This window comes from Heptranchias perlo, chromosome 21 (assembly GCF_035084215.1).
Source record: "Heptranchias perlo isolate sHepPer1 chromosome 21, sHepPer1.hap1, whole genome shotgun sequence".
Classification (NCBI taxonomy): Eukaryota; Metazoa; Chordata; class Chondrichthyes; order Hexanchiformes; family Hexanchidae; genus Heptranchias; species Heptranchias perlo.
Genome location: NC_090345.1, coordinates 14701335 through 14723567, shown reverse-complemented (window position 1 = coordinate 14723567; position 22233 = coordinate 14701335). Strand labels below are relative to the sequence as shown.

Sequence of the window (22233 nt, the reverse complement as noted above, 5' to 3'; positions counted from 1 at the left end):
CAATCAAGTGGGCTGCTTTGTCCTGAATGGTGTCAAGCTTCTTGAGTGTTGTTGGAGCTGCACTCATCCAGGCAAGAGGAGAGTATTCCATCACACTCCTCACTTGTGCCTTGTAGATGCTGGAAAGACTTTGGGGAGTCAGGAGATGATCACTCGCTGCAGAATACCCAGCCTCTGACGTGCTCTTGTAGCCACAGTATTTATATGGCTGGTCCACTTTGTGCTAAACATCAAGAGAATCATTCTATTTTGCGACCATGCAATTGAAAGTATTACAAATCAATGAATTTACTCTGAATCAAATTAGTGACCAGATTCTTTTGATTGAGACATTGCAACATTTCAACATTCAGTGTAAATTTTCATGAGCTTTGACATGGTTTGGTAACAGAACTATTGCAGTAGATTTTTACCTTGCTGCCTGGGTGTATAACCGGCTGTGTGGATCAGCCGCCTGTTATAGAAACTATCCAGTTTTTATTTAAATGAAAGTTGGACGGTTTCTATAACGGGCGGTCAATCTAAACGTCACTTTTATGCCCGGGCAGCAAGTTGAAAATCTACCCCGTTATTTTGTCTCTTTCCTCTCGGATGAAAAGTTAACCGCTCTGCAAAGAGTGGTGTCAACATCAAAGACAAATAGCTTTACTTCTGATGACACCAAGTGGATCCACTCGATGGTGATTAGAAGTAGACCAAGGCCAAAGACTCTTCCCTGTTCCTGTGCAGAGCTTGTTAATACCGACCAGTGAAATTTATGATTATGTTTTGGTGTCCTGAGGTCATGAAAGGTGTTATATAAATGCAAGTTTTTCTTTGAGAGGAGCAAAGAAGAAAAACAGGGAAAAATGAGGAATAAATATAAGGGCAGCAAGTTTATTCAAAACAATGAAAATTGAAAATTACCCAATCAGCAACCCATCAATAATTCTGAACATCAAAGGTCCAGAATTAATCAAGCTACACTAATTTTAATTAAACAACAAAGTCCTGTCAATGTGCCACTTCTATGTACACCCAGTTTGTACTTTGTTGATTGCTGTCAGTTAATAGGGAATGCACTTAATGCTTATTCTAAGTAGACATTACTTCTACTTAGAGAGGAACCCAGCTGGGTGAGACGATTAGCAGCTAGAAAGGAGAGCACATCATGACCATTATGGCCTGTCATTTGCTGTTGGTTTTTGGCCAAAATAGTGGCTTTTGAACTTTTTTTTAATCATGTTTAAAAATAAACAACAATAGTCCTATCATTTACATGCATCTTTCAGGCTCAGTAATTTTAAGACGTAAAAATAATGACCAGATAATCTGTTATTTTTAGTGATATTGGTTAAGGGATAAATATTGGCCCAGGACACCAAGGAGAACTCCCCTGCTCTTTTTTGAAATAATGTCATGGGATCTTTTATGTCCACCCGAGAGGGCAGTTTAACATCTCATCCAAAAGATGGCACCTCCAATAATGCTGCACTCCCTCCGTACTGCACTGGAGTGTCAGCAGAGATTATGTGCTCAAGTTTCTGGAGTGGGGCTTGAATGTACAACCTACTGACTCAGAAGCGAGAGTATTACCAAATGAGCCACAGCTGGCACCTAAATATATAAATCAATATCCACCTTTTTTATTTGAAGACTTGAAAATAAATGCAGTTATTTCATATCACTTCTGCTGCTAGGCCATTTTTTCCCAATCTAGGCTACCTATTAACATCACATTTTTAACAAAAGCTGTTTGGTGCCCACACAGAATAAATTCCCCTGTCTTAGATGTAGCACTTTCAATTTCTAGTGTCCATGACACATGTAACATATCTTTTATCCTCTGGACTCCGATTTCCTTTAGAAATAGAAGTTGTTTTCCTGGGTGTCAATTAAATTTTGATTAAAAAGCTAAATAGTGCATAAAGCAAAATTATGTTCAAACTGGGGCTAGCAAGGATTTAAATTATGCTTCTTATAATGTCATTCCAATTGTGATTTAGCAAAGAACAATACTTATAGCGTTTCAATGTATCAGGAAGTGTGTTATAATGAAGAATAATAAAGCTTTTCAGTTGTAAGACTGAAACATCAGACTCCAATTAGTTGCTCACAAATAGTGCAAAATATAAATTCAGTGGAATGGACTGGAAAGTATCAATTCCTATTTTGAAGTTGTTTAAGTAACCATTTAAGCTCCATCACAACAAAAACAAAAATCAATCTGGTTTAATCAAATGAGATTGACTAATAATTGGCTTCAGCTGTCTTCCCTTTTCTTTTGTTCATATTTCATGGACAACACAGTAATGATGGTGATTTACTCCAGTGATAACATTGCAATTGCTTGCATGCATGGTGAGGATTGTTAATCGACTAATATGACCATGCTTCCCTCAAACATTTTTTCATGTTAGGAATGTCACCCACTAGGTGATCTGAGACAGGGGAGCTGTTGAACTGGTACAATATGCTCCAGTGGCCCGTTCTTGAGAGTAGGGTTCCCAATCTCTATCCCATGATCTCCACTGAAAAGTGTGCATTTGAACATTGGGTGAGAGGAGATTCAGGCTTGACTGTGATGCCTCTGTAGTTGCACAGCATAGGAGCAAGCATTGCCTAGAAGAATGGATACTCGGACGTAAAAGATCCCATGGCACTATTTTGAAGGAGAGCAGGGGAGTTTTCCCGGATGTCCTGGTCAATATTTATTCCTCAACCATCATCACTGAAAAACAAATTATCTGGTCATTATTCACATTGCAGTTCGTGGGACCTTGCTGTGCGCAAACTGCTGCGTTTTCCTACATTACAAAATGACTATACTTCAAAAATATTTCATTGGCTCTAAAGCGCTTTGGGGTGTCCTGAGGTCATGAAAGGTGTTATATAAATGCAAGTTTTTCTTTGAGAGGAGCAAAGAAGAAAAACAGGGAAAAATGAGGAATAAATATAAGGGCAGCAAGTTTATTCAAAACAATGAAAATTGAAAATTACCCAATCAGCAACCCATCAATAATTCTGAACATCAAAGGTCCAGAATTAATCAAGCTACACTAATTTTAATTAAACAACAAAGTCCTGCAGCTGTTCTATGAAAAGATTCTACAAATCTGGCATCAATTTGTGTGGAGGAAGATTGGAAGCCTGAGCACTCAGATATATAGCAGTCATAAAGCTAGCTCTCCAGCTGATATTGTTGCTTTCAATGGGCATAGATTTCTAACACTGCTGGGCTCACAGAATGGCTTTGGGATATGCTGCCAAGAATTAATAATGACCTTTATCATCCACTGTGCCCTGCACTGTTAACATCAAGAGCCTCGGCGTAATTCCCTGTTAGGCTTCACAAAAATTAATCATGACAGTCCTTGCATTGGCTGCGGCTGTTAATGGGGTCCAGAATTGAAGATTGCAGCACACCTTACTTTGTAACAGTGATATACAATTGTACCTTATACCTTGTAATTGTTGTCTATAGCCTTGGGGATTTGAGCCAATAAATTATATTTCGTATCACAGATTTCGCCTAAAAAATGTTCACTAATAAGTCCATTAATCATACTCCAAAGTTATTAGAAATTGCTTATTATTTTGCTGCTTTAGCTCCATGCACATGAAAAATGACTATTGTAAAAATGTACCCATTCATGTGATGACCATTACACAATGCTCAAAAAGGGTGATACGAGCATTTACAGAAAGCAATTTTTATTAAATCACCCATTTGAATACCAATAAATAACATAAAGGCAGACAGCTTTTTCAATAAAAATTTCAACAAAACATATTTGATTATAAAAGAACACATAATAAATAATGAATTGTTAGGGATGAAATACTGACAGTCCCGATTTGATCTTGTCCGCAAATAATGAGAGGCTCTATACATGTCTGAACATTATCCCCTGATACATTATAGTGTATGTACAAGGAGCTTTTCCCTCCTTGCTTATATTTGTAAAAAGGGGTGGGGAGCTCCTTGGCATGAGTTACCCACATGCTGAGAAGGTCACTGATATGGATACTGAGGGGAAAGACTCCATGGATATCTGGGGTCAGAGAAGGAAATGGCCAGAAAATAATTTGCATGTTATGAAGCAAAAAGGGATAGTTTATAGAGATAGTTTTGCAGAAAATAAATGCATGTGCAGTAATTATACAGAGAACAAGATGATACAAATACGTAACCAAAAGAAAGACTCTCATTTATATAGCACCTTTCACGACCTCAGGACGTCTCAAATGCTTTACAGCCAATGAAGTACTTTTTGAAGTGTAGTCACTGCTGTAATGTAGGAAACAAAGCAGCCAATTTGTGTTCAGCAAGGTCCCACAAACAGCAATGGGATAATGATCAGATAATCCGTTTTTAGTGATGTTGGTTGAGGGATAAATATTGGCCAGGACACCGGGGAGAAATCCCCTGCTCTTCTTTGAAATAGTGCCATGGGATCACTTGAGTCCACTTGAGAGGGCAGACAGGGTCTCGCTTTAGCGTCTCATCCAAAAGATGGCACCTCCGACAGTGCAGCATTCCCTCAGTACTGCACTAGAGTGTCAGCCATGATGATGTGCTCAAGTCTCTGGAGTGGGACTCGGCTGCAAAAGTATGATAAATATTTGGAATAATCTACCAAGCAAAGTAATAAGGGAAAGATATTCGGGTTATCTAAAATACAATTAGAAGCCATCATGGGAGACTTAATGTATTAGAGGTCTGAGCTTTGAATGGCATTTTCTTATCTCTGGTTTCTTATATTCTTATTATGAAATGTCGGCTTGGCTCAGCAGTAGCATTCTGAAGAGCACAGGGGTTAAATTCATCTCAGGCAGTAGTACAAAATGGGCGATAGTGAATTGACAGCCCGTTTTACACTCCGCCTGATTTCCTTTTCCATTTGACATCAATAGAAAATAATATCGGATGGAGTGTAGAACGGGTGCCCGATTTGCTATCACCCGTTTTGCGCTACTGCCCAAGACGAATTTCACCCCCCTGGGGGTGAAAGCCCCACTGCAGCACTTGAGCACATAATCTAACATTTCTGTGCAGTAACATGAGAAACATAAGAAATAGGAGCAGGAGTAGGCCATATGGCCCCTCGAGACTGCTCCGCCATTCAATAAGATCTTCAACCTCAACTCCACTTTCTCGCCCAATCCCCATATCCCTTGATTCCCCTAGAGTCCAAAAATCCATCTATCTCAGCCTCGAATATACTCAACAACTCAGCATCCACAGCCCTGTGGGGTAGAGAATTCCAAAGAATGACAACCCTCTGAGTGAAGAAATTCCTCCTCTTCAGTCCTAAATGGCCGACCACTTATCCTGAGACTATGCCCCCTAGTTCTAGACTTTCCAACTGGGGAAACAACTTCTCAGCATCTACCCTGTCAAGTCCCCTCAGAATCTTATATGTTTCAATGAGATCACCTCTCATTCTTCTAAATTCCAGAGTATAGGCCCATTTTACTCAATCTCTCATCATAGGACATCTCATCCCAGGAAACAATCCAGTGAACCTTCGCTGCACCGCCTCAAAGGCAAGTATATTCTTCCCTCAAAAAGTCAACATACAGGTGCAGCAGGTAATCCGGAAGGCAAACGGAATATTGGCCTTTATTTCTAGGGGGATGGAGTATAAAAGCAGGGAAGTCATGCTACAACTGTACAGGGTGCTGATGAGACCACACCTGGAGTACTGCGTAGAGTTCTGGTGTCCTTATTTAAGGAAGGACATAATTGCATTGGAGGCAGTTCAGAGAAGGTCCACTAGGTTGATTCCGGGTATGGAAGGGTTGTCTTATGAGGAAAGATTGAACAGGTTGGGTCTATACCCATTGGAGTTTAGAAGGATGAGAGGAGATCTTATTGAAACATACAAGATTCTGAGGGGACTCGATAGGGTAGATGCTGAAAGGATGTTACCCCTCATGGGGGAATCTAAAACTAAGGGGCATAGTCTCAGAATAAAGGGGTCGCCCATTTAAGATGGAAATGAGGAGGAATTTCTTCTCCCCGAGGGTTGTGAATCTTTGGAATTCCTTACTCCAAAAAGCTGTGGAGGCTGAGTCACTGAATACATTCCAGGCTGAGTTAGACAAATTTTTGATCAGCAAGGGAGTCAATGGATTTGGGGAAATGGCAGGAAAGTGGAGTTGAGGTAAAAATCAGATCAGCCATGATCTCATTAAATGGCGGAGCAGGCTCGAGGGGCCGAATGGCCTGCTCCTGCTCCTATCTCTTATGGTCTTATGATAAAGAGACCAAAACTGTGCACAGTACGCCAGGTGTGGTCTCACCAAAGCCCTGTACAATTGTAGCAATACTTCCTTACTCTTGTACTCCAAACCCCTTGCAATAAAGGCTAACATGCCTTTTGCCTTCCTAACTGCTAACTGTATCTGCCTGTTAACTTTCTGTGCTTCTTGTACGAAGACACACAGATCTTGCTGAACACCAACATTTAATAGTTTCTCACCATTTAAAAAATATTCTGCTTTTCTATTCTTCCTACCAAGTGAATAACCTCACACTTCCCCACATCACACTCCATCTGCCGCCAGAGCTGCCATTGTTCAGATATTAAACAGAGCCCCCCCCCTCTCTGCCTGTTCTGGTGGATGCAAAAAGATCCCATGGCACTATTCAAAGATGATCAGAAGCGGTCTCCTGGTGTTTGGGCGAAAATCTTTCTTCATTCAGCACCATCAAAATAAATTGACTGGTCATTTATCTCATTGCTGTTTGTAGGACCTTGCTGTGTGCTAATTGGTTACTGCATTTGTCTACATAACAATAGTGATCACACTTTAAAAGCAATCCATTGGCTGTGAAGTTCTTTGGGACATCCTGAAGATATGAATGGTACTATTTAAATGCAAGTTCTATGAAACTTACTTGAGGTGCTAATATGACACTATAAACCACGAAAGTGTATTAAGCCCTTAAATGCACTTTATCCATAATTATTTTTTCTTGTTTCTCAGCATTCCTGTTTGAGATTTACAGTTAAAAGTTGTATCTTCAATTACCACCATTACTCTTCATCCAATCAAAATCCATAATTATTCTGAGTGCCAAGCTCTGCTGAACAGCTTTGTATCATGTAACAAGATGAGAGAAATGTTTTTAACATTGATAGAACTGTAGTTTTTCTTTAAAAATTGAAAATAAAAAATGTAATCGTCTCAAACAATTGGATTTTTTTTAAAAACAGAAAATGATTAATTTTTAGAGTTTAATATGTCTGTACACCTTACAATTCAGTAACAAAAATATAAATTTAAAATAAATCTATCCTTACAACCAAAGATGTTATATATAGTCACAATACTGTACCCTAGCTCATGTATTAATGACTTAGGTCTATAGTAATATGGTCAATTAACTGGAATTGGAGGTGGAGCTAAAAGGAGTGTTGTTTATAATAAAAATAGTAATAATAACAGCATGGCATAAGAAAAGACCACTCAGTCCAACAAGCTTGCTCCTTCCATTCATATCCTATTTACCTTTTCATAGCCTTACCCCCACCCATTTAATCCTTTGAGGGAAAATTCTGTGTAAATAACCCTCATCTCCAAGGTCGTCTAAAGTATTCATCCATCCCACATCTCCACTATTCAATCCTCATCTACTGTTCTGAAAAAGGCAACACTCCATCACTCCTGCCCTGCCCCTTCTCTCTCACGCCAACCTTATCGGTGGAGAACCATTCTATTTATCGCCTCAATTTCAATATATACCTTTCCCTATAACCCCAAGCCCCACCCCCATCCCATCGATGAACTTGTAACTGGTAGAAATGCAATTCAAAGTGTATTTAAAAATAAGAAAATTCAATTAAAATTCTATCATTTGTTTGCTACTCTAAATATTTTTAGAAATATTTTTAACGTATTATTGCTCTTCTGGGTTTAGCTTCTGTGAATCATTAGATGCATTTTGTAATGAATTGAAATCTTAAGCTCTATCTTGTTTATGAACACAGCAACTGCGTTCAAGGCTTTTGTCCTCTGCAAACATCTCCTTATTTCTATTGCTCCTAACACATAAAAATTAAGACGAATGCTGGTTACTTGAATCAACATTAGATGTCTGTTTAAAAAAAAAAGCTACAAGATGACATGTGGAAATGTCTTCCCTTCGATGAATGAAGTGCTTCAGATACCTTATTTAAAAATGTGAAATGAATGTGCACGGGCTCTGCTCGAGTCAATTTTAACAGTGTACACCCTTTCATATTGCTGTTGTTATACTGGTACTAAGCCTCATCCTGCTGGCCTTGTATTTCATTGATGCAATGTAAACACTAGATTCCGGTAACACTAGAGCCAGCTGCTGATGTATCCAACCTAGCTTAAGGCAACAGGGAACTCCAGATGTGGTAAGCTTTACGTCACCGCAAAGCTGCTCCTTTCCATGTCTGTTAAAAACTTATTTCTTTTAAGATGCATTTTTAAATATCTTTCAAAGAGAAAGTAACCGCAGGGACAAATAGTTTCAGCACAGAGAAGTTACCTCCTAATACATTCTGCATCACTACTTGTAAGCGGTCTTTTATACTTCACAGTTTGATCCTTAGTCGTCTTGTTAAAGGCATATTTTTTAATTATGTAAAGTGAAACAGATGAACTTTACTGATTGCAGCCAGAGGTGGAGAATCTTCTTGGAGCACATCTGTTAAGCAACATTGTTTTCTATGCAATGTTTTTTTTAATATAGACTAAGCAGGAGCCACCTGTGCCGCTTGTTTTAAAGTGCCAAGTTTTGTGATTCAAAGCAAAGCTCAGCACAGACCACTCAGCCAAAGACAGAAATCAATGTACAATTATTCAAATAAATTGAGTGTGAGTGTGAGTGTGAGTGTGAATGTGAGTGTGAGTGTGAGTGTGTGTGTGTGGCCCCTGAGGGATCCACTGTTACTTTTTTTCCCTATGAGGCCTTTTTACTGCGGCAATCTGTATAATGAAGTACTACAGGGTTGCTTTTAAACCCCACACACAGTTCAAGTGATAAGATGTATTTATTTGATTTGTTACAATAGATGAGCTGTTGTTATGAGTCCACTTGTTTGTTAAATTAATTTGACAGTGGAGAAGAGAATGGCTTGTCTTTAAAAAGTACTCATGGGAACTGGATATCATTGATAGTTAGTTCTGATTATTTGTGGTGTGTAATTGAGTTAAATTGGTAATTAGCATCCAATTTTTAGAAAATGAAAGGAATTTTGAATTTATAACAATTGATCTGAAACTAATGGTCTTTACTTGTCCTGTATCTTTTGTGCTCAAACCTAAAAGTGTAAATAGAAGCCATTGTCCACACAAAACAGTATACAGGGAGAATAAAATAGAAATATAAAGAAACAGAATCAAAGGGTTCTGGTAAAAACATAAACTGAGAGTGATGGTCATGTGGCTTATATAATCATCAGAACCCTGAGATTATATTTCTATCTATGTGACAAAAATCTAGCAGCTCCTTTTCTTTGAGGAGCTCGAAGTCAGAAGATCATGAGTTCAAGCCCCACTCCTAAGATTTGAACACGTAACCTAGACTGACACTTTAGTGCAGTAGTGAGGGAACGCTTATTGTTGGAAGTGCTGTCATTCAGTTGAAATGTTAAACCGAGGGCCTGGTCATGTTGACATGAAATAAATTTATATTTGAGGTTCTATCAACAACTTGCATTTATATAGCACCTTTAACGTAGAAAAATGTCACATGGTGCTTCACAGGGGTATAATCAGACAAAAATGGATACCAAACCACAAAAGAAGATATTAAGAGGAGTGACAAAAAGATTGCTCAAACGTGGGTCTTAGAGGAGAGAGATGGAGAAGTGGAGCGGTTTGAGGAGGAAATTCCAGAGCATGGGGCCTAAATGGCTTAAGTCACGGCCACCAGTGATGAGGCAAAGGGAGAGGAGGATGCACAAGAGGCCAGAGTCAGAGGAATGGAGAGTCCTGAACTGGAGGAGGTCACAGAGATAGGGAAGGGCAAGGCCATGAAGAAATTTAAACACGAGGATGAGAATTTTAAATTGGTGGTGGTAGGGGACCGGGAGCTAGTGTAGGTCAGTAAGGACAGGAATGATGGACCTAACTTTCAAACTGAGTTTTAGGATGCAGAGCTATAGCCTGGGCCCAAGAGTCAGATTTGTAATGGTATACTGTAGCTAGTGATATCAGTAGCTACAGTATAATCATAGCCCTTAGATAACTCCATTCCCATCAACTTAATATTTTGCTTCGTGTTTAAATGATTCTTTTTGGAAATAGGGCTCGGGCAGAACAGACAGAGTCTGGATAAAACACTTTATAAGTTAATAGAAGCAGGGTAAGAGGGAGAAGTTTAATAATAAGACACTGTTGATATCAACACATTTAGAAACTCTCAGTTGCACTGTGATAGTGGAAATATCTGCCTTCTTTCAAAGCTAGATTTCAACAGGATTTATAGAGCTATAATGAATGTATCCACATTATTCATTGTATTACTGATAACTGGAAGGGAATAGGTACAATGCACTCCACAGCACTTGAAGATTTCCTATTATACTTAAGCTTTCTACTTTTTCATTTCTAGCTGATGAAATTCAGAACATATGAATGAACATCATAGCCTTTAGGATCTCAATTTGGCACCAGAACTATCTCTTAACAAAAAGTCCAATTTAAAATGATGCATTTAGCACTTAGCTTAAAATATGACCTTAAGGTTCTTATGACTATATGAACTGCTTTGCCATTAAAAATACATCCATAGTGTCCGTCTATGAAACATGAGACTTTAAAGAGAAAAACGTTAGATTGAGTGAGGATGAGGGGAAATGGAAGCCGAAAGATAAATGGATGAGAGTGTGAAAGAAAATGAAGGTAAGGCGATTGCAAGTGAGGGAAGGGAAAGAACTAGCAATAGAAGGTAGGTAAAATGAGGGAGAGGAACAGGGAAAAGAAAGGTAGATGGGAACGAGGCAGTCAGGATTCATGGAAAGGAGATAGAAAAGGGAGTACAACATTAATTGGGAAGAGAAAAAAAGCAGAAGGGAATAAATGGTGGATAAGAAAAGTCAGTAACTGAAAGGTAGACGAGGTGGGGAAGTGCAGAAGGGTGATTAAAAGATAAACAGAGTAAAAAGGAAGTTAAAAGGTGGATTCAATGCATGAAGAGTGGACAGCAGATGCTCCTGTAACTCACCATGTCATCTCCTACCCTACAGACTATCAACCAGGATTCAACTGGCCACGTTGTAGTTGGACGTTTCTCAATGGCTTTCGAACTGAACAGGGACTGTGTGCTTCAAATCTTAACCTCTTGGGGCCTTCACGACGATGACAAAAGTCCTTGTGGACAAATACAAACCATGTCCCACGTCGTTGAATCGTGCCTGTTAACTAAACTATCTGGTGACCTACGCGCTTTACATGTTCATAATGACAGTGCTCTAAGGTGGCTGGAATTATATGCCGAGTCTGCGTAGGCTAAATAATAAAATAATGTTTAATTTCTACTATTACTTCTTTATACACTTCTGAATTGCAAAAAGCATGTTTTAATTTTAGGTTAGAATACGCAGTGCCATAAGAATTCAGCCAGGCAAGTGACCTTTGGCCCACTGCAATGGCAAATAAGTCAACAATGAAGCCGGGTGGACATTTTAGCAGATGGACAAACATGGGATAATTGAAGAATCATTCAAATGAAGCTGTTGGGCCTTCAACAGAAAAAAATAGCCTGATATAGGTTCTACAGCATATGGTAGCTAAACCATAATGCAGGAGTGTGAATTATCACAGAATTAACAAACCGAGTCATGAGAGAGAAGTCTTGATCAAACTGGGGTTCAGATAGGGGTGTGGGGAGTGGGGGGGGGGAGGTTAAATGACCAAAAAGGCCATTTAACATAACAAAGGAAATACATCCACACCACAGGCCATAATAATAGACAAATAACAACAAAAACAAAACCTTTTTTGACTCGTCAAATAATCATCTGAGACATTCTGAAATAGAAATAAATGCCATTATTTATATACATTTTCATGGTTACCAAAATAAATCCTGGCAAATTTGCAGCAAACTGGATAATTTTATTGAAAGGGCAGTAAACACCTAAGGTACTGCATTTCACAATTCAGACATCCAATACCAAATTAATAATCAATTCTCCTTTACTAAAATAGGTGACATTACCAAATAGTATAACTTTGTTTTAGTGCAAACATGAATTTAATTACTTTTATCATCTTATGCAACATATCGCCTCACTTTCACTTGAATGTACTTTTTTTAAAAGAAAAGTAAACCGCTTTTGTTGGCTTCTACAGGCTGAATTTTGAAACCAATTAAACATACACAACATTCTGCTTTACTTGCATCAGTTCTTTTCTCCAAGCATATTTAAAAATACATTAACAAAACCACATTAACACAGCAGCATCTTTATTTGAAGACACACTAAGCAATCCTACTGCAGTACTCAAACTGGATTTTCACAGAAACTACTTGGATGCTTTTCTAAAGGCTTGAGCACTTTGGGGAAAAAAATGTGCTGCAAAGGTTTAATTTTTATTTTGAATGGCAGCCTAGTGACAAAAGAATACCACCTCACTGCAATTTACAGCATGAGAGATAATGAACATCACCCTTACTTCCTATGCTGTAATCTCACAGGAACTTTAATGATCCCTAATACTGTAATAACTATGAAATTTTATGGGGGGGGTGGAGGCAGAAGAGAGAAAGAGGAGGTGTGGTGGGCTCTTTAAGACAGATCCCATTGACTGAAACACAAAGATGGTACCAATTTATTTAAAGTACTATATTAAAGAACAAGTCCAGGTTACAAACTGTTTGCATTTAATATTGAAATACTATCAGTTAACCATTTCTCTACACAGTAAAATATATTTTGACGTGAACATGGGTAAGTAATTTCAGTGCAGAGTATTCTTTGCATAAACATCTATTAGAAAAAAATCACTAAATGTAACTTCTACCTGTGAGAATAAATTTCAATTGACCTCATTAAGTGCAAAAGACTCACTAAAATGGTTTGGTGGCTTGTCTCTCTGCCCAGGTGCCTTGAGAAGGGATAGGTTATTTTTTTGCTAATATCCTCCTCCCCTCTCCCTCCAATCCTGAAGTACACTGCTCACTCGGTTAAGAATCCACAGGCACTAGTGGCCCTCAAGTGCTCATCAAGTGACCGTTCTTCATGTGTGTGTCTAGACGGGGAGTATCAGCAGGATATTTGGTTCTGAAGTGTATCCAATCCAAGCCTTATTGTGCCCTCATTCAATGCCCACTTTTCAGCAGAAGTCACTGGATAGCAATCGGGAGTGGGAATCCTTGCTAATTTTTTTCCAGTCCTGGTCCAGAGGCATTTTAGCTCTCCAACTGCACCCCAAGCTTAGATTAGTTGATTGGGCACAGACCAGAGATTGAACCTGGTACCTTACGGTCTGTACCAAATAATGTCTTTACACAGTAAGCCATTGGAGGAGCCTCTTGTGGAAAGCTAGGATCAGTATCCTGGCATTGATCGCGAGGCTCAGAATCAGCTGGGAATAGGAACGATGCTAATCCTGGCTGTCTGCAGTAGCAACTATCTGGAGGACATGCCACCCAAGTTGGATTTCTTCCAAATAAGAAACCAGTAGAGGCCTCAAGACTGCTTTCTGACCTGCACTAGTTAAGCCACGTTTACAAATACAGGCGTGCAGCCCATTGCAGATTTGCAGAACTCCAGAATATAAATGGTCAGATGTTCCAGGAACCAATGATGTCATATACCCACCAAATGCCATTGGGTTAAGGCTAGCCACTTGGAGTAAAGTAAATATGGAACCAGTGCCAAAAGTTGACATTCTGGATCGACCATCTTATACAATAGAGCCCAGCCGTCTACAGAAACTGGCCTCTAATAGGGAGTGTAGAAGCAGTATTACACAGAAGTCTTTCCCCAGGAACATGAGCCAAAGTCCAAATCATTATAAAATCCAATAAGTATAAAAACATCTCCGGTTTATGGAAAAGTATATTACACTGAAAATACCTTCCCTCTTTAGACTGACATATCTCTCTTTTAAAGTCCAGGAAACAATCCTATTTAAAAGCAGGTACATGCCAGAAATGTGGCCAAGCCTAGCATCTAGGTTAGATTTCAGGAGGTTTTTCTTTTCATAGAGGATCGGAGAACTTTGGAATAAGTTGCTGGCTCGTGCCTTGAGTGCAGATTCGCTGCAAACATTCAAAGGGGAGCTGCTGGACAGTTTCTGGAGGCAGCTAATAATGTCGTGTACAAAAAGTAGATGGGATGTTCTGTAATGTTCCTTATGATTACTGTTTTTGATCGCTTTCGGGGGTCAGAAAGGAATTTGCCAGAATTATTTTTTTCCTGAATTGGCTTAGGGCTTTTTAAAATTTTTCTTTTTTGCTTCTCATGGGATATTACATGGCTGGAGTTGGGTACGTTGCATTGAGACTCATGTTGCTTAGTTGCAATACGACCGAATATAACAAACCCGAAGGACCAGCTGGTCTTTTCCTGCCTGTCTTTATTCATATGTTCGTAAGTAAATTGTTTTAAAATTCTGAATATTGAAATTTAAGTTGCTCCTGTGCAATCACAATGGAGTCAATAGATAGTTCCATTAATGTCATGGCTTGAATCTCTGCCAAGTTCCATGTACTTTCTGTTTTGGCAGAACAGCTTTAATCAAGAAGGGAGCAACCAGACTTTGACAAAGACTAAACCTTAAGATATAAATTTGGGACTTTAAATATTAATTCAAAAAGTGCAATGTTAATTCAAGCTTCAACTTAATTCAAGCTTCAATTTATATCAGTCAACCATCTATTTAAGGATATTTACCCTGCCCATGAGATAACGCATCTCATTTTCTGTGGGTTATCACCATTTGCTACCCCCTCTCTCCCACCCCCTTTTTTTTGTTGCTCAACATAAGAGTTGAGCATTGTGCCTCATTCAGCTGAGACACCAGGGTAGGTCACCTAGTCTTAAGCAACTATGAGTGTCACTCAGTGCCAATCAATCAGTCAGAGACACACATGGTAGCCTATTGCCAATTTTTCCTTCTACATCCCGCCATCATTCGAGCTTTCGCTCAGCGTCTCCTCTTGTGTCTGACTGAGCAAAATGAGAGAATCGTAGCTCTGCTCTCCATTCCGGATGCTGAGTCATCAGTGCTCCAATAAGCAGTGCCACCAATCAAATGAGTTTTTGATCTGAAATCTCATCGTAAACAAAGGTCTTCAAGATGTCAATTTTTGAAGATTATTATACTTTTAAGATGATAGTTTTTAGGATTGCTATAGTTTTTTAAAAAAATTGCAACATTTTTCAGCAAAATGTCTCTGCACCTTTGCCCCCTAAGAGGACACAATGAATTATCTTTCCATGGCAGTTACTGGCATCTGTCAGCTAAATGAAAAACGTCTGCAGAGATGAAATGATGGCAAAGTGGTGCCAGGAATTAAATATAGAGATGTTTTGTGTATTAAATGTATTTTGTTTGCAGTCTGGAGTCTTCCCTAAGGGGGAATGTGGTGAAATATTAGCTGAGGCTGCGTAGATTATTACCAAAAGAAACTAACCCTTTTCATTTTAGAAATTGCTTTAAAATATATGTATGCAATCCAACCCGAAAGCTATGCACCAGCCTCTGCAAATCATCTTACCTGTTCGCTGCCCTTATCATGCATAGAAACTGCATATTAAATGGTAAAATGATCTCATCTCTTAATTATACATTCTTCAAAAAATAATTTTGCTGTGCACAAACGGTATGAATTTTAACAGCTTTTCTATCATATCTGAAACAACTAGCAGAAGATTCCATATTTGAATTTATTTAGTCTCTGGTTTCTGCTGTTTGCTATTTGTAGCCATATCATAAATGCATTCTTTATACACCCATTTACAATTTCACTACAAATAATGTACTGTGGAAAACTTTCCCCTGCTCCACCTGAATTTCATAAATATTAGAGACTGGCATCAGCATTTCGAAATAGAGATTAATTATCTCCAATTGAACATGAGCTCAGTCAGAAAGACCATCTTATTTTCATGAAGCACTATGATTTATATCTGGAATGTATACATGTACGTCAAAGACTTTCCTTTAAAAAGTTTACTAAAAATAGGATAGAGAAAAACACTTTGGGCAAAATTTTATTTTCAGTTCACATGGCGGTATTAACATAGATGGTCATAACCACTGGGAGCAAACGCAGGTAAATGTTTGTTTTAAAATTGATGGTGCGTATGATGTGAAATTAGATGCTGTTAGATGAATATTAAAATTAAATAGTTTACACTGTGCTGGGGAAAAATATAAAACTATAAAACAACAAGTGCCATTCAGGGCCCCAGCTCAGTCTTTGAACTTTAAAAAAAATGTATAAATTAATTACCAGCCCAGTCACAGAATAGGAAACACAAGGTCCCCCGAAGTGGCCTTATGGGAAAGACCAGTTGGGAGTCCAATGTTGCTCCAAAATCACCACTTCCTTTAAAAAAAAACCTGAAAACAGCAAGTGCTGTTCAGAACCCCAGCTCAGGAGGCATTTAGTGCATTACACTAAAGGGAATTTCTTGAACCAATCTCCTCCATAGCAGTGCAGCATGGGAATTCTGTAACAAAGGTACAGGTGGTGGCGGAGGTGGAGGGGAATTGGAAATAAAATACATTTCTATGAGCTGTTTACAGAAATTAGTAAAATCAGCTGAAAATCATTAGCAGCTATTTAGGGGGGATCTGGAACTAGAGTAAAGTTCTGCTAGGGCCACAAGGTCATTTCAACCCAGCTGGAAGAGTTATGTCTTTATTTTTGTCACTGCATTAAATGAGAACTCCCTATGTTTTTTATGCTCAACATGAGGGTTGAGTGCTGGGGAACAGACCATTATGTTTCAAATTAACAGCTGATTCATCTACTATGTTAAACTTGTCTTCTGTAGCTTACGAAAGTGGCTGTGAGCAGAAGGCTGAAAGCAAATGCTGAGGAGCCATATTTCAGCTCTTGCAGCACAAGAAATTATAGCCTGTAATACTTATTGTATATGTTAATTAATTTAACAAGGGTTGTACACTCATTCTACTAGTACCACCTGTTATCACCAATTTTCATGGTTGCATCAGAAGAAAAAGCCTTACCATTGAAATTTCACTCATGGGTAACAGTCTTTTGTTCTCTATTGCACTCTTACGCCCTGAACATTCAGTAGGTAATAATATGGAAATAGCCTGCAGTTAAAGACTACTAAGCTAAACTATTATTACAATGGTTACATAAGTGAGCAGAAGTGTGTTATAATATCCAAAAGTCCAATTTTGGGTTTTATTGCACAATTGAAATAACTGCTATAGCCAGATGGGCAATAGTTGTTCAATTTTAACCCAAAAATTACAATCATTATTTGTTCTCTCATACATTTTTCCTAAAATTTTTACAATCATACTGAACCAACTTAGAAAGTTACCCATTAACCAAGTGTAATATCATGTTATTGAATGTGAAATTATCAGGACACCTTCTCTCTTGTGCTTTTGTCCTCTGCTTCCATTTCCTGAAGATTACTGCCCATCACAGTGAAACAGGGGGATGACAATGAAAACAATCTCAACTCATGCAGCGACGCTTTAACTGTTCAGATTTAAAATAGTAGATCAAGTGTATGAGGGAAAAATATTTTACATTCTGACTGCTGCTCGATTAACCAGATTCAAGACGATAGGTTAAGGGAATAATGCAACAAATAAAATGGCACAGTTTACACACAGTCAAAATACCTTCAATGGCAAAATATGTCACAATGTACTAAAACTGATAAGATGCTCTAGAATTAGTATAGTGGGATGATAATTATTTAGCATAGTGTTACACAAACTTTGAGTTATACTATATTCAATAGGAAATACATTCAATGAAAACAATGCAGTTGGGATTTCGTGTATATTGACTGGGTGATAAGTACTGTTATGATTATTTTTGCACACACTATTTTGGTTAATCCTGTACGACCAGTGAACTTTCAATATTTTTTAAACAAACTATCTGCAGGTCACCATACATCTACATTTGGATGTGCACGATTTCTCACTATTGTGCAATCATTTAATTAAATGAGGTGCATATGAACTAAATTTAGTTGAGATTTTGATGGAACAGTGGTGCAACAGTTTAAAAATTTGGCGAGCAAAGGGACTAGTGTGTAAAATACAGTAAATACCGAAGAATTCCAATCCCTATTTGTCCAGATGCAAATGCTTAGGAATTGAACTGAGACAGAAAAACAATTACCCTGACCGACGCATTAAAATAGGGAGCATTTTTATAAGGTGTCTGGATGATAAAAAGCAGTCATGAAAATGGCAAGCATGGGAGAAGATTGCTGGAAACTGTGCTTCTTGCAAAAAAAAAATCAGTTACATCCCATTCAGAAACCATCGCCAGGATGCTGAAGCTCACTCAAAATGAACCTTTTATACTATACAACAGGTCCAGGCAAGGTGCCATATTACGAGCCATTGGAAAGAGTATTCTCAAGTCTATTAGCAGCATGATCATCAGAAAAAAAACTTAAAAGTTGACAAGTCCTTCTTTTTAAAAGGGGATGGGGAAGAGAAAAACAGGCCTGAGCTTCAGCAGATCCCTCTCCACTGCATGACTCCTGCACGGTTCATGCACCTTTCAGGTCAGTCCTTCTTCCAAGGCTATAGAAAACAGGTCTTCACTGTTTCACTATCTAAATCCTCTTGTGTTTGCACATGATGGTGATGATGACGACGATGACGATGATCCATCTAAAACACAAATGGAGTGGTAATAAGAATAGTTGGATCACACGATTATAGGAGGCAAAGGAATGGTAAACGCTTGCAATATTTTAAATACATTGCACAGTTTTTCTATAGAAACTAAATTGAGCCACAAATAAACTTACTGGGTTGAGTTTCCGCTCCTTTACGCCAGTAATATCAGCACAATCCCGCCGGAATCGACCAAACCAGCATAAAAGATCGAGGCGTTTTAAATGCACGTGAGTTGCGCCCAAAACCATTGATGCTCGAGTTTCCACGATCTTTTAACATGGTTTAACAACAGTTCAGCCAAATCAAGCCCTGCCCATAAAACTGGCCCTGCCCCCAGGTCGACATTGCGAGTTTCTACTGATTGGGCTGGTTAGGGAAGGCTCTTTAAGTTGCACTAATTTTCTTTGGCGCACAGGCATTAGTATTTTCATATCAAAAAAATATTTAATTTACTAAGAAACAGACTAGTGTATACCAATGAAAGTGGTAAATGGTTCAGTATAGCTTTTTTAAAAAAGTCATTTTCAGTGATTTTAAATTAGGTTACTTACAGGTGGCGGATTGGACACTTATTAAAAATGCTTACTTTTTGTGATAAACCCATATTCAGCTGCATTAATTAAAGTGGACCAGGTTACCACTCTTAAATCCATTAATGAATACTTTTTAATGGAAAGAAAAAAATGATCACGTTCTTTTATGCTGCCCGACTGTGCTAGTTTATGGAAGGTTTTAAGTTTGTAATTATGCAAATGATTATCAGAAATTTGAACCGTAACCGGTGCAATTTTGAGTGCATTTTGGACACAATTTCCCAAATGCGCCCAAAGCAGAAACTCTACCCCACTATGTCTTACATATAATTAGCGTTTTTTGCAATGTCATTAGAACAAACTTTGGAAAAACATATTCAAGATTAAAATTACTTACTAAACATTAGTTCCTCTCCAGCTCTTTTCCGTGACTGGTCCCCTCTAATAAAATGAGAAGGGGAAAAATAAAAGTCAAAATCTCTAAGCATTTGAGATCAGAACAGTTCAAGCTATTTTATTAGAAATAAAAAGCATACTAGGGTAACAAAAAAATTGCACATTTATATTACTAAGGTTGCAGCCTTGGGAAAATGAGGATTTATTTTTTTTGGAGAAAAGACAATGGCACAACTTATGAACATTTTTTTTCAGATCTCTTGTTCACAAGTCGTCTGGTGCGTAGAGCACGTTTGATATTTATTTTCTAACTTTTCGCACTGCTCGTACTCAGGTGGGGAAGTGATCTCAGACGTCTCCAACGTTGTGGTGCAGTGGGTTGGATCCATGTGTCACAACTAGCAAGTGGATCGTGTTCAATGAAATCACCTTTGAGCAGGAAGAATTACGATTAATCACTGGCTTATGAAGGCTAAATAACATTTTTATTACATGGGATTCCAGTATATTTAAATACGACCTTTCGACCTGAAATGTTAACTCTTTCTTTCTCCACAGATGCTGCCTGACTTGCTGAGTTTCTCCAGCATTTTCTGTTTTTGATTCAGATTTCCAGCATCTGCAGTATATTGCTTTTGAGTCAAATTCTGCTTTAATTATATATGTGATTCTGGAATTTTTACAAGTGCTTTGGGGAACCCATTTCACAATGCTGTCCACTTTTCTGTGAAAACTACAAATGTTATCCTTTATCATGACTAAACACCATGTCCAACTCCCAGTACTTTGGGCTATTTTAAGTTTTTGGATTAAGTCATTTCAACCTCCTTCAATTCTGTATTTGTATCTGTCTGCCTGCCTCTCCTTCTCTTCCAGCTGTCCATTCAGCTCTCACTATTACTCTTACACTCACTGCTTCTTTTTTGCTTTTGCTCCTTTTCATTTTCCCTTTCTTACTCTTCTACTTCTTACTTCTCACTCCTATTCATCTATGTAGCCACAGGCGGCAAGAGTTTGGTAGCACTGGGACACAAGTAGGCGAGTTAGAGACAGCAGCATCTGAAACGGAGGGTGGGAGGGAGGGGGGAAAGAGATGGGTTACAGGCAGTGGCATCTGTGGACACTGAAAGCAGGGATGCCAGGCACTGCCAAATGGTTGGGGGACAGGGGAAAGAGAGAGGCAGTCTGCTGGTCGGGCAGGGGCGCTTGCATGTTCAGGTTCAGTAGCTCCCAGCAACCCTCCCACCCAGCTCCAAAGGTCAGCTGACAGTAAACATCCCTCCAGTTCTCAGTACAGAGCCATAACTGAACTCTATGAAAGTAAAGCACTCGCCTCTGGAAAACCCACCAGCGGAAACAACTGATCTATCAGTGGGGGATTAATATATAATAGCAATCAGTGTTATGACATGAGCTTCCTCTTAAAACGCTTATCAATGCTCACAGCAACAATGTAGTATCCATAGGCAGATCTGCACCTCCTATGAACCAAATCTTACCACCTTATGCATGGACTGAAAGGATTAGCATGCTGAACGATTACAGATACCCTGTGAACCAGAAGGTGCCTGGAATGCCCACTATATACTCCTGACGTGACAGTATCAGGCCATAAGGTTGAGGCAAAAACCACAAATTAAATTTATTACAAGAAATAAATTCACACAAGCAAAAGATTGATACAAGAAAACAATGTTTAACTTACCAATATTCATTTCCTTGACTTGAAAATAAAAATACTTTCTAGAATGTCAAGTCTCCTTTTGAATCTTTGATCTTTTATGTAAGTGTATGCCTCTGCACTTCAGTTATGTCTCACCATCATGATGTACAAATACTGTCTAACTGAATGAACTAAACATCCTAGGGCTGCTGTCAAATAAAATCCTCAATTCCTCTGTAGTAGAGGCCAGCTTCTTTGAAGAAGGCCCCCAGGACTTTTTGAACAAACTGGTAATGATTTCTATCACCAAAAATGGGGGATGTGGATAGTAACTTCATTATTGCCTTAAGAAATATTTACTAGGTCAGGCCTGAAACACAGCCTTTTGGCATGTGTGTCTCCCTTAATGATCGTGGCAATTATAGACACCATGCTGTGTTTCTTCTCACAATAGCTACAATATAGGTTCCAGTCAGGCATTATACTGGCTGGGTCCAATATGTGTTCCCCAGCAGGGGACAACATAAACGTACACAGATGTGCAGAGCTTTTTTCCCAGCCGTTTAAATTTAATCATTTTGAGAGCACAGGCAAGAACGGCCCAATGCATTTGAATAAGCAAGTTTAAAAAGTATCCAACAGATCCCAGGAACTTATCAAACCATGTTTAACACTACGTTCTACTCCATTTATACTCTGTGTGGTGTCACTCCCAAGTGGTGCAAAACTGCCTCCTCCAGGGCTCTTGCATTGTTTACTGAGCTAGCACCTGCAGGAGGAGTGGAAGGGGAGGGAGAGGAAAAC

General features: G+C 38.7%; 1 protein-coding gene across 1 annotated transcript in view; it reads right to left on the bottom strand.

Annotated features, from left to right (window-relative positions):
- Window positions 1–17332: 17332 nt before the first annotated feature.
- cacul1 (CDK2 associated cullin domain 1) overlaps window positions 17333–22233 on the bottom strand; it is a 72876-nt gene continuing 67975 nt past the window's right edge. The window contains exons 8-9 of the mRNA XM_068002129.1: window positions 19768–19811; window positions 17333–18828 (exon numbers count right to left, since the gene is read on the bottom strand). Of these exons, the coding sequence (XP_067858230.1) occupies window positions 18767–18828; window positions 19768–19811 (106 nt within the window). The 3' untranslated portion in view covers window positions 17333–18766. The remainder of the gene's footprint in view (window positions 18829–19767; window positions 19812–22233) is intronic.